Below are 13,109 nucleotides of genomic sequence, written 5' to 3' on the forward strand. Positions count from 1 at the left end.
CTTGAGAAAGCCAAGTGCTATGTTAGGCGGCAGTGTAAGATACCAAGTGTATACTGAGCTGTTAAACTGTTCTATTATTTGAATCAATTTGCCTGGTCTTTGTACAAAAAGAGCTTACAGTGTGGTGAAGTCCTGGAAGCTGTACAGTTGAGCCCTAGTGCACCAAGGAGGAAAGAACACATTCTGGGGAAGTCAAGGGGACCATGGAAGGCTCCACAGAGGATGTTGGGGCTGGGCATTAAATAAAGCCTTGAATCCAGATACTATAGATTTACTTCATTCTTACAGCCAAGAAGATTGGCTGTGCCCTACTCTCAGGCCATAACTCAGTATATAACAAAGCTATCTCACTGCCTCTTGTCTTATTTTCATATTTACTTGTTTTATTATCTATTCTTACTCCCACAACTCCTCTCCAATTTATTTATTATGGCTCACTGCAGCCTTGTTCTCCCAGGCTCCAGTGATCCTCCCACCTCAGCCTCCTGAGTACCTGGGACTACAAGCACGTGCCACCATGCCTGCCTAATTTTTAACTTGTTTGTAGAGATGAGAATCTCATTATGTTGCCCAAGCTGGTCTTGAACTCCTGGTCTCAAAGGAACCTCCAGCCTCAGCCTCCTAAAGTGTTAGAATTACAGACGTGAGCCACGGCACCCAGCTACCCTCTCCAATTTAAAAGCTCCTTGAGAATAGAGGTGTGTCGTTATTCATCAATGAATCCTCAGTAACAGAAACAGTGCCTGACACTTAAGAGAGGCACTATAAATACAGGCGGACTGACTGACCAACTGGGGTTAATGTCTAGGTAATAATAGGAGAATCTGTTCCAGCTCCAAGAATTGGGGGATCGTGCCTCCACTTTACCGACCTCTGGATAAGTCTGTCCCTGCTGCTAGATATTCCCTCATTTGTTCGCAGACATTTATTGCGGGCCTTCTTTAGGCCTGCACTATCCTGTGTATTACTGATACAACATGAACAATATGGAAAAAATGCTGTTCCTAAAGGACTTAAAACCCTGTGGGAGCGGCAACAAGGAAATAGACAATTATAAAACAATATGATAAATGCTATAGGTGCACAGCAGAATCACCTAACCTATGACGTGGGTGGGATTAAGGAAGGCATTCCCTGATATGGGGATTAGCAGGCACTCCCAGCTCAGGTGGAAACCGTTATGGTAAGGTACGCTCTCAGAGGTGGTAGGGCCCAGAAATGACATCATCCTAAGTGTAAGTATGCAGACAGCACACAGAGGGGCTGGTAACTGAAGCTGGGCCCAGAGGATGGGGTCCTGACCGATTGGGAAGCTGTCAAAGCCATCATTCCCAGCTCATAACCTGGGACCCATGACTACCCAGAAAGGCATAACCAGGATGAAGAAACACAGGTCTCTCCAGCTTACTGGAGAGACTGACTGGGGAAGCTCCTCACAGCTGAGGCCAGAAACCTTTTAAACAGAAGTTTCCTCTGAGTGGACCTGAACAAGCCAGTTCCCTCTTCCTTAGGACGGCCCTTCACAAATGTAAGCATTTTCCTCTTAGCTTAACCCCTCCTTGTCTCAGGTCTCCCCCAGGCCCACATCAGAGAGTAGATGACAATAATTACTTGTTGAATGAACGAATCATGAGGAGTCACGTAAACAGAATCTGTCACGTTGTGAGCCCACATTCACCTTACAGGTATATTGGAGGGCGGGAAAACGGAGATGGGGGCCTCCACTAATGTGTGTCTGTGATCCTGGTTAGATCGCTGTAGGCCATAGAAAGTTTCATTTTAAAATAATTCCTTTCACCGATCAGAAGTGATGTCCCCGCCCCCGCCTTCTCTTCTGAGTTTGTGCAACGTCAAAACTACAAGTCCCATAACGCCGGCCGCCGGGAGTCACCATCTTGACATACCTTAGCGCGCATGTCGGCGGGAGAGCGAGCGTTTGGGGAGAAGAAGCCCCGCCCGACTGCAGCCCATTGGTCAAAGGGGCCGGCAGCGGGCTCAGCGGTTGGCCACAGCGCCCGCCCATCCGCCGCGTCGGTCGGGGTCAGAGTGCGCGGAGGTGAGTCGGTGTGTTGTGGACTCGTGGTGCTGGCTGCCGCTGTTCAGGCGGCCGGGAACGGGCGGTGGGGAGCGGGCGGAGCTGGCCCTGCCTCTGCCTGGCCGGCGCCGCAGTCGGCGCGGGCCGCGCCCGCCGCCGCCAACTGCCCTGAGCGCTTGCTGAGGCCGAGGGAGACGTCGGGGCCTGCACCTGGAGGGAGCCTGCCGCGCTGGCCCCGAGGAGGGGGCGTTGCCATGGCGACAGCCTCTCCCGCTGCTGACGGGGGGCGGGGGCGGCCCTGGGAAGGAGGGCTGGTCTCCTGGCCCCCCGCCCCTCCCCTTACTCTCCCCTGGACTTGGATGGGCCCGAGTTGGGGGCAACACCCCGGGGTGGGTGATGCTGAATTGCCCCCCCCAAGATTGGGCCCTAGTTAATGCATGCGGGGTGAGGGTCGCGGTGCGCAGAATTTATGCAACCTGGGGTGCTGGCCCATGTGCTCACCCTGGATGCTTAATCTACTGAGTAACGTTCTGGCGGAGGGGGAGCGGGGCAGAGCTTTGCAAGACAGGATGGGTGAGTTTATTAAGGGGGTTGACTTACTGGGATTACTAGAGAAGGAAAAGGTTTGACCAGAGAGGCTAGAAATGGAGCAAGGAGATTGTAGGTAGAACATTCGCTTGACCCTCTCCCCAACACATGCCCACACACCAGGTTAGCAGTTTACCTCTTTGTAAATCTGAAGCGGTGGTAGTAGTAATGGTGGAAGGAGTGAATAAGGGCCTAACCTGGCTAGCTTTCTGTTTGCCTCTCTTGCAAATGGTCCAGCAACAGGTGTTTTCTTAAAAAAAGCATGAACTTGGATTGAGGCTTGACTGCGAGTTCTTGCAAAATATAACTGCTCCTTGTTGACTTGGAAGATGCTGGATGTGGGGCCCCTCAATGGGGGTTTGGATTTTGTCCTTAGAGCTGGATTTTGCAACGAATAGTGCCCTTCGTTGTGTCTGCGAGAGGTCTCTGGCCACTTCAATGGCATTTACTCTTGTCAGACATTTAATCAGTCTCCCAGCGGAAGGGCAGCAAAACATGAATCCTATTGGCTAAAAGACTGTACGCTATTCAAACTATACTAGGTTGTGAGTGGCTAAATGAGTTTTGATTGTAGAGTTTCTTCCAGAAATGGCTTCATGAAATTCTGCTTTATTCTGACTTTATCATATACAGCATGCCTTGTTTTAGTGGGTTCTTGCTTGGAGCTTAAGTTTATTATACCTGAATCTCCTACCATTTAAAAGCCAATTTATAAACAGGGACTTGGAGTGTGACTCCACTAATGTGTGTCTGTGATCCTGGTTAGAAACCCACTTGGCTGCCTTTTCCTCAGGAGGTGGGGGTTGGGGGAAGGGAGCTGCCGGGAAGTGATTGATAAGGTTTCCTTTATGGATTCTGTGGTGCTTCACTGGAGCTCAGAGCACTTTGGCAACTTAAGCACTCCAAATTAAAAGCTCATTAACAATTCCTGCCCAAAGATCCTGTAAATAATCAGCTAGCTAGGTCATAGAGCTTGGCTAAGAGCTCTTCTTCCAACTTGAAATTTCCAAATAAAAGTGCTTTTATTCCCTTTCATTTTAAAAAGCGTTTTCTTTGTGGTGGTGTAAATTGGTGAGTGGCCTTTTCCCAGGGGATCTGAGTAGAAGAAAGTCTTAAATGTGTGGAATGGTAGACAGGAATATATTAGTTCCAACCCTAGGTGTTTCTTTATGCAAAAGACATCACTAACAGGGGCATCTCTGCAACTTCTGGTCCTTTGGAGGATATGAATTAGTTGAAAAGGATAATAGGTATCTATTGATGTTTTGACTTGGGATTTAGTTACCTTGACTTTCTTAGAGCTTGAAGCAGGCTTGGAAGTATCCTGAAAGTGTTTCCTAGTCTATATGGCCATTTGCAGTATGGCTTGTGGATTTGTGGCAACCAACCCCTCCCCCAGTCCTGGCCCAGCCTTAGTTCCTTAGTTCTGAATATTGCCAGCCTTACCAGTGTTTTCCTCCTTGACTAGACTAGGATTCTGAAACTACCCAAAGAGGCACCACTTCATGGCTGTCTTTCTCGGTAAATGTTTAGTGTTTCTAGGAGGTGAGCCTCCATAGGAGCAAAAGTATATGACTAGAGAACATGAAAATCATTACAAATGTAGTACTAATAGTTTCTGAAAGCTCTATGGGGGCACTGTCTTTCCACATAGATAGCAGTTATCCCAAAGTTTGAGTTTAGAGTTTGAGGTGTAGTATCCTTCATGGGGATTTAATCCTTGGTATTGAAATAGACTTGTTGCAGAGATGTGTATTTATCCACAGCATTGGGGCTTTCCAGCTCTCACAGAACCTTCAGCATCCCCAGCTGCCGGTCTTGGCATCTTCGAAGTAAGGAGAGGTGAGAATCCTGTTGCATGGTCAAGTTTGGCTTTATTTCCTTCTGAGTATTTGGGCTTGGAGGGTAGGGGGTGGGGGCTGATGCAGATTGTATTTTTTTTCCCATGTATCCGCAAAGTCTAAACGAATCGTTTTTTTTTTTGTAGCCTCTTCTGATAAGGTAACATATGCTCAAAGTCTGTAGAAACTTACTTAAAGTTTCTAAAGTGGTAAGAGTTGGAGGTGGGAGATCCAGACTCTCAAGTTCTGTCACAGTTGCTTTCTGGGCATCTCATGAGCACCTACTTTAGGTTCAGGATGGTTGAATAGAACCAGAATAGCCCATTATCCTGAGAAATACACATCTTAAGAAAATAGGAAGAAACATCTTCATTTGGCTTTAAACATTTATTTATTTATTTATTTATGAGACCTTGCTAGGTTGCCCATACTGGGCTCGAACTCCTGGGTTTAAGCTATCTCCTCCCCACAAGTAGCTGGAGCTACAGGCATGTGCCACTACACCTGTCTCTCGTTTGGCTTTTGCTAATGTATTTGACCAAGGCCTTTGGGATCTTGGTTTAATTTAGGTTGCATGTCACCTTTTGGTGGATGGTTAGTTCCAAACTGTCTGTGTTACAAGGATCAGGGACCAGCTAAAGAGGCATACTCTGGATGATTGATATCCAGGGACTCGAGCTTGTTTGTTCAATAACTAAGGGCCAGGCACTGTGCTAGTTCCTGGGATTGTAGTGGTGAACAAGAAAGCCACCTTCCCTGACACCATAGAGCTTACAAATTCATGGGAGAGACTGATAGTAAAAAGGCAGTTATGATATGATCTGAGAGTGCTATAGTAAAGGAAGTATAGAGGCTTTGGGAATACTCAGAAGGGTCTCTAACCCAGACTTGTAGACTCAGGGAAGGCCTCTCAGAGGAAGTAAACGAACCCTCAAAGAACACGGAAAATTAAAAAAAAAAAAAGAAAAGAAAATTAGATGAAGACAAGAGGGACCAAGTGTCAGAGCTTTGTTGAATTTGAGAAAGTTCAATGTGGCTGAAACAGAGTACTTAGTGGTCAGGGGACAGGAGGATATGGGGAGAGATGAAGCCGGACCTAAGCAGAGGCCAGAGCCTTAGCCTTATAAACTCTTAGGATTAGACCAGGGAGTAGAAAAAAGATTAGATTAGTGCTCTGCAAATTTTTTCTGTAATGGATAAGATAATAAATATTTAGGCTTTGGGTCTCTGTCACAACTTCTCAACTCTACTGAACTCTGCAGTTATGCGTGAAAGTAGCCACAGACAGTATGAAAAGGAAGAGCATGGATGTATTCCTGTAAAACTTTATTTATAAAATAAAGGTGACAGTTAGATTTGGCCCATGGGACATAGTTTGCTGACCTCTGGATCAGATTTAAGAACAGTAAGAAGCCATTAAAGGGTTTTAAGCAGTAGACTGACGTTAGATTTATGTTTTAGAAAGTTGGCAGGCCGGCGTGGTGGCTCACGCATGTAATCCCAGCACTTTGGGAAGCTGAGGCGGGCAGATCACTTGACGTCAGGAGTTTGAGACCAGCGTGGCCAACATGTTGAAATCCTATCTCTACTAAAAACACAAAAATTAGCTGGGCGTGGTGGTGCACATCTATAATCTCAGCTACTAGGGAGGCTGAGGCGGGAGAATTGCTTGAACCTAGAAGGCGGAGGTTGCAGTGAGCTGAGATGACACCACTGCACTCCAGCCTGGGTGACAGAGCAAGACTCTGTCTCAAAAAAAAAAAAAAAAAGTTTGCTCTGATTTCATTGTGAAAAATGGATTGAAGGGGACAGACGATACTGGAAGCAGCAGGACTAGTCAGGAGGCTGTGGTAATTACATGGATAGCATTTTATTTTTCCCTTTTGTGGCATTATTTTGGTCCTTAAAAATTGAGTATATGGCTGGGTACGATGGCTTGTGCCTATAATCTCAGCACTTTGGGAGGCTGAGGCTTGAGGCAGGAAATTGGGACCAACCTGATCAAGATACTGAGACCCAACTCTACAAAAAAGCCAAAAACAACAAAAACTGATCTATAAATATGCTTTTCTTATAAATTAAAAAAAGAGTATAACTGAATCTTTGCATATGTGAGTATAACGGTTCTCTTTACTAACTTCCTACCCATCTACTAGAATGTCTACCAAAGAATTTGTTGGAGATACTGGCTTCTATTTTACAGACTGGAAAAGATGTAGAAAGGGAAAGATGGTATAAAATGAATTGAAAGAGCTGGGCACGGTGGCTCATGCCCATAATCTCAGCACTTTGGGAGGCCGAGGTGGGTGGATCACTTGAGGCCAGGAGTTTGAGAACAGCCTGGCCAACATGGCGAAACCCCATTTCTACTAAAAATATAAAAATTAGCTGGGCGTGGTGGCATGTGCCTGTAATCCCAGCTACTTGGGAGGCTGAGGCATGAGAATCGCTTGAACCTGGGAGGTGGAGGTTGCACTGAGCCGAGATTGTGCCATCGTACTCCAGCCTGGGCAACAGAGTGAGACTCTGTCTCAAAAAAAAAAAAAAAAGAATTAAAATCCTTTGGAAACTATATTTTAATGAAGTATGGAATAAACGGAGCCCTGGAAGGAGTCTTGGTCTTAGGGCTCATAGCTTATTGTCAATTAATTTGAACTTCTTGAACTGTACACACAGAGGATGACCCATTTTCCTAAGCTTTCCAGGAAATTGACCTCATTCTATATATGTCCTATTTGGTCTCTCCTTTCCTTGCTTGTAGAAGACTGATGACCTCTTCCAGACATTTTGGAGATGTCTCCTAGTTCAGGTATGATGGTATATGTCAAGGACAGGAACCCAATAAAGTATTGTATTTGGTGAGCGTCTGATGAATAGGTTAGAGCTGAGAGTCCCATGTCTGCGCTTTCCCTTTCTTCCTACTTTTCCTTTGTAGGAGGTCTTCATCTTACAAGCCCCAGTGTAGGTTTCTGATAGCAGTGTTTATGTGACCTTGGGCAAGTGACTTCCTCTCTGGGCTTCACTTTGCTCTCTGTAAAATGGAGATAATGAGACAATCGAGTTGGCTGAAGGATTTAATAATGTATGTAAAACTCTTTGCACAGTGTCTTGATAACTTTTATCACTAATAAAATTTTATATAATTAATAAGGTTTTAAAAAGTAGCCAGTATTTGGGTGACTTGGCTTTTGGCTTCGTATTTTTTGTGTCCTCACAGTTGTCGTTGTGAACATATGCTAAAAACATAGCTGCTCGTGGTGGCAGCCAGCAGACAGGAGGAATTTACAACTAAAGCGAGGCACTGCTTTTCATAATGGAAAATTTTCAGACAATGGGTGTTCCATTTAGAATCCCAGAACTGGCCAGGCGCGGTGGCTCACACCTGTAATCCCAACACTTTGGGAGGTCAAGGCGGGTGGATCACCTGAGGTCAGGAGGTCAGGAGTTTGAGACCAGCCTGGCCAACATGGTGAAACCCCATCTCTACAAAAATACAAAAAATTAGCCAGGCATGGTGGCACACACCTGTAGTCCCAGCTATTGAGGAGGCTGAGGCAGGATAATTGCTTGAACCCGGGAGGTGGAGGTTGCAATGAGCTGAGATCGAGCCACTGCACTCCAGCCTGGGTGACAGAGTGAGACTCCATCTCAAGACAAAACAACAAAAAACAATCCCAGAACTTTTTTCAGTGTGAACCTTAGTCCCAACACCATCAGTAAAGCAAATCGAGTGAGCAGCTTCCCGATAGAAATTCACCAGTGTGACCAGCATTCCTCCCTGTCTGTCTGGGGTCATTTATTAGTGTTGACACCCTGTGGCCTTACATCTTTGTAAAGTGCCTCTCAATTTTTTAAAATTACTTTTCACCAGCACTCTGGGAAGTGGGTCAGGTGGTCAGCATTCTTGTCCTTGATACCATATGAAGAAACTGAGGCCCAGAAAGGTTAAATGAGTTGCCTGAGGTCCTGCTGTGAGGTACTGTCAAAGCTAGGGCAGATTTGCCATCCAGATGAAAGTGTGTTAGTTTATTGCTGTGATTTCACTTTTCCTTGAGTGAGAGGTGCATAGTCATTGCAGAACTGCAGTCTGATGCATGCCTTGTCCAGATCTACTAGGTTTGATTTGGGTCCCACATTATCCATTTGGTTCTGTTGAGTTTTAATTAATGATTGCTAGAACCAGAACTGTTGGGAAGCAGACTCCCTTTTGGGTCATTGTTTTTAGGCTTTCCTCTTTGGGGACATTCCTTGAGGAGCCTTGGGTTACCAGGGATTGCTTTGATGTGTTCAAAATTGTGCCTTGTGCCCCACAGCTACAGGTAAAATCAAAAGGCAGATAATTTATGGGAGTGTCAGAGCTGGCCGCTGGCACCTCAGGAGGCCATTAGTATGCCTGTTCAGACCCTCTGTGTCCTTGCAATTGATTCCTCTTTGCATGAGCCTGATTTGGGAAGCTGTAGATCTGTGGGTAGTGATTGGATGTGACAGTCCAAACACTGGTCCCTAAATTAATCCTTTTAATAGTATTCCGGCACCAAGGCAATTCTCTCTCTCCCTCTCTGTCTCTCTGTCTCTCACTCTTTCTTTCGCTCTTTTTCGCTCTTTTTAACTAGGGAGGACAGAATGGGGTGGGCTAGGAGAAAGGATAAAGAAAGGAAGAGAAGAAGCTTTGTTTGCTGCTTAGACCCTGCTCTGTTCTAATTAGCATGTTCTAATTCCAGAGCAGTTGGCATCATGACTGTGGGCATATTAATTCATTTAGCAAACGTTTACTCTTGCTTACTTTGTGCCTGGTCCTGTGCTGGGTGCTGGGAATACAGAAATGAATAAAATGTGGTCCTTACCTTAGGGATCTAGCTCAGTGTTTCTCAGGCTTTAAAAACTCTGTTTAGACTTAGCACAGTTTGGATTAAAACACACACACACACAACAAAACAGTCTCATGCTCTTTAATGCTATTTGAAATTTTAAAATGCATTAGTCTGACAAGCAAGTCAAATAATTATGTCAAATGTGCTTTTTTTTTTTTTTAACACGCACATGCACACATACACCTATACTGCTGTCTTCTATCCTTCTTCCTTAACTCTGAAAATTACTGGTAGTAGAAGAAACATACCTAATATCTTACAACATAGTGAGATAAAAGTTATGAAGTAGAAATAAACTGTGCCACTGGATTATACTTAAACAGTTAGCTTTATGATGGAGTGTCAGAGAAACCCACCAAAAGGGGGGAGATTTGAGCTGGATTTTGAGGAAGGAGTCATAATTTGTCTGGCGAAAAATGGAAGTGCATTCCAAAATAGGGAGCAGCATTTGCCAAAGCACAAATTTGTAAAAGGAAACCTCACATTTGGGTACTTGAGTAAGAATTGGTTATAACCCTGCCTCCTGCCAGTTTCCACTCTGTAAGATGGAAAGATTTGCTCCTCTGGAATTTTGTTTGAGAAGAGGCTTCGAGTTCCTTGTGCTGCCGTTCTTTTAATTCTGCTCTTGTGCTCAGGCCTGTAATTTTTCTTTTTAAAATATAAAAAAAATATGAAAACTAGTTAGGATGATTTGGATAGACTTAATTATTGCTTAAGGTTGAGTTACTTTTAGTTAAAGTTACACTTTGCCTCAAAAGAAAAACTGCAGTTGATATGCATTCTTGGTCCTCTGTCGGATGGAGGGAGTCAGTCGTGGGGAAATGTGGGCCATCACACGTGGTAGAGAATAGGGCCCCAAAGGGCTGAGCACCTCCGAGCACTTAGTTTCCTCATGTGTAATATGAGAATACTGTTACCCATTCTGCTTGATACTTGGGAGGATTAAATAAGATAAAATATGTAAATCATCGATACAATGCCTGGCTTGGAGTAGATTTTCAGAAAAGGGTGTTTCCTTTTTCTCTTTCTCATGTAGTAACAGCTCCCTTTTATTGAGCACTTGCTATTATGCAAAGCACTTTTTGTACATTGCATGGTTAAATTGAATCCCAAAGATATAGGTATTATTATTATATAGCTATTATTACAAATAATTGGTATTAGAGTCAGGATTTGAACCTAGGTTTGTCTATTACCAGTGTTTTAACACTAGATTATATAACTCCTTGCTTTTACACCAGTTCCCCATCTTGGGACCAGGAGTATGGGAAGTATTTAACAGTTCTGGGTACCTCTCTTCTGGGATCAGATGCTGTCTACAAATGTGAGAGGTGCTTAAAGGGATGATGCTACCATACCCTGCCCTCCATCCATCCATCTCTAGTCTGTTTATGGTGTGTTAGGAAGCAAGGCTTTGCCCCTTCTCATGTGTGATGGGGTTGCAACTGACTTGCAGGATTTTGTAAAAAGATGTCTTCAAGCTTTGGCCGCTGAAAGGAGTTTGCCCAAGCTACTGGGCATGGCTGCTGGTTTAGCAAACAGCAGGAAAATCACAAACAATTGCCTCTTTTTATGTGTTTCTTGGAGCTGCTGAAACAGACCAATTGAAGGGGAGAGCAAGCCTGCTGTGACCTGTGATGTTGCCCTCAGAATTTGGTGTTCCTGAAGATCTTTAGTGATTTTAGCTCTGCTGGTAGTTTGGGATTATTAGCAGCTGCTTCTGAGTTGGGGGAGCTCTCCGTAGCTGTGCCTTGGAGCAGAAGCAGCTGTAGCTACAGGCCAAGGCAGGGACTGAGTGTAGAGGAGACTGTTTTGTTGAGGTGAGGACCCAGTTGTAGAGTTCCTGCTTCCTTTCCGCATTGGGACCATGTGGAGGTTCCAGGGCATGTCAAGCTTTGTTTTGTCTTCAACCTCTAGCCTTCAGCAAACTAGATGGAGTCCTCAGGCTCCTGGCCTCTTCTGTGAGACTGCACAGCTTGGGAAATGACTAGTGAGGCCTTTTCCTTGTGTTGGAGCAGTAGCCTGAGACCCTGGCCTTGGAGTCGAGAGCCTGGGTTCTATTCTTACTATTTCTTGCAGTGTGAACCTTGGGCAGTCCTTTTCTCTTTCTAATCTCATTTTCCCTGGCTGGTTGGACTGTGTTGCCTCTTAGGTTTTCTTTCACCTTTGACAGTTTGTTTTTTACACAGAGAGTGCTCTGGCAGTAAGGATATATTCATTAGATTGAAGATTATGACTTTTGAAGGAATGCAGTTTATTTGTATTTTTGCCCAGGCTATTTTTAGCTGCTTGAGTCAAAGCCTGTGACTAAGTGAGTTCCAGACAGGTATTACTGTGTTTTTTGTTGTTGTTTCTGTGACTCACGTGCCTGAGCACTTGTGATACTGCAGGTCAGATTGGGTCGGGGACTTACACCAGGACTGAGAACTGAGGAAGCTATGATTGTTGTATTCCTAGGTGCTTTCAGTCAGCTGGACTCAGAACCTGTTACAGGTAACTTGGAGTTACTCGAATGTATCCCTGTCTCCTAGTCTGGCTTTTAATGGAATGAATTGAATCCAGGGGTGGTATAAACATACACCATCCGAGATCCCAAGTACCTGTGGCTGGGGAGGTGGGAGTGGGAGTAGACCACCTGTTTCACAGTGGGCTCCTCTTGTTTTCCCATCCTGAGGACTCCCTTGGCCTGTGTGTGTGGATGTTAAAGGTTGACCCCCTCCGCTCACCCCTCCAGTAATGGAGGCTATAAAATGTCTATTTACCCAAGACACCAGAACAACTCCTCTGTGGTTCCTCTAATCTGGTGATTTGGTGCTTCTTTGGTCTCTCAGGTAAATACAGATTGAGTCTTTTTATAAAGGCATATTATTTCCCTCATTAAATGTGTGTTTTGGCACATGTGTTATTTACCTGATAGACAGTAATGGCTGCAGAGGAGCCACTGGTGTCTGTTGTGTAAATACTCTGCACAGAGACCGTCCTCCAGGGGCTCTGGCGCAGGCCTGTTTCTCCAAATCGGGCTGGCCCCGTGGCAGTCCCATTTACCCCTCCCCTGCCCCCACTGGGGACCTGGGCCCTTCATATTGAGGAGAGAATCATTCATTTTCCTCCTTGCCATGGGCTACTTAATACCTTTAATTTGCTAGGAGAGGGAAAAGGATGTCTGAGAATAAATGTGTATAAATCTTAGTCTCTGATGAAAGATAGTTTGCAGAAATAGGCAGAATCATAAACTTTCTTTTGAGTTCTGGCCCTCATTTAGATACTTGAAGTCCCAGTTGATATTATAAGCTATAGACTTATAGCCTGCAAATTTGTGACTAAAACATAAAGACATCGATAGAAAAGAGAAATCCCTAAGACACCGGAGGGTGCGAGGGCAGGTGGGATGCTGCTGCAGGGAGCAGGTGTGTTTCCTGAGAAGGCTCTATGGTGTCAGGAGTGCCAATGAAGTGGGCATTGAGTCGGGGCTCTTCTAATGGAAACTCGGCTGGATAGAGATACTGTTTGGGCTGAGAGATGCTTTGAGCCTCTCTACCAGAGAGAACATGCAGCCTACCTTCTGTGGGCATTACAGGGAGATCTGTCTCTTCAAATACTGTCTGTGTGATATTTTAAATTTTAAAATTGTAACCACATTGCACATGGATTTTAAAAAACAATTTTATTTATTTATTTATTTATTTATTGAGATGGAGTCTCTGTCACCCAGGCTGGAGTGTAGTGATGTGGTCTCAGCTCACTGCAAACCCTGCCTCCTACGTTCAAGCGATT

At 44.9% G+C, this 13,109-nt stretch overlaps 1 protein-coding gene across 19 annotated transcripts in view; it reads left to right on the top strand.

The window, feature by feature from the left end:
• Positions 1 to 1,251: 1,251 nt before the first annotated feature.
• ERI3 (ERI1 exoribonuclease family member 3) overlaps positions 1,252 to 13,109 on the top strand; it is a 134,867-nt gene continuing 123,009 nt past the window's right edge. For 7 of the 19 annotated variants that reach the window (XM_024247570.3, XM_024247590.3, XM_024247583.3 and 4 more), the window contains exons 1-2: positions 2,251 to 2,424; positions 4,390 to 4,465. In XM_024247570.3, the coding sequence (XP_024103338.1) occupies positions 2,290 to 2,424; positions 4,390 to 4,465 (211 nt within the window). In that variant the 5' untranslated portion in view covers positions 2,251 to 2,289. Of the gene's footprint in view, positions 1,529 to 1,805; positions 2,057 to 2,250; positions 2,425 to 2,456; positions 4,145 to 4,389; positions 4,466 to 13,109 lie in introns of those variants that run through there. The other 12 variants (XM_024247595.3, XM_024247615.3, XM_054535982.1 and 9 more) reach the window with 11 other exon arrangements.

Source organism: Pongo abelii, chromosome 1 (genome assembly GCF_028885655.2).
Source record: "Pongo abelii isolate AG06213 chromosome 1, NHGRI_mPonAbe1-v2.0_pri, whole genome shotgun sequence".
NCBI lineage: Eukaryota > Metazoa > Chordata > Mammalia > Primates > Hominidae > Pongo > Pongo abelii.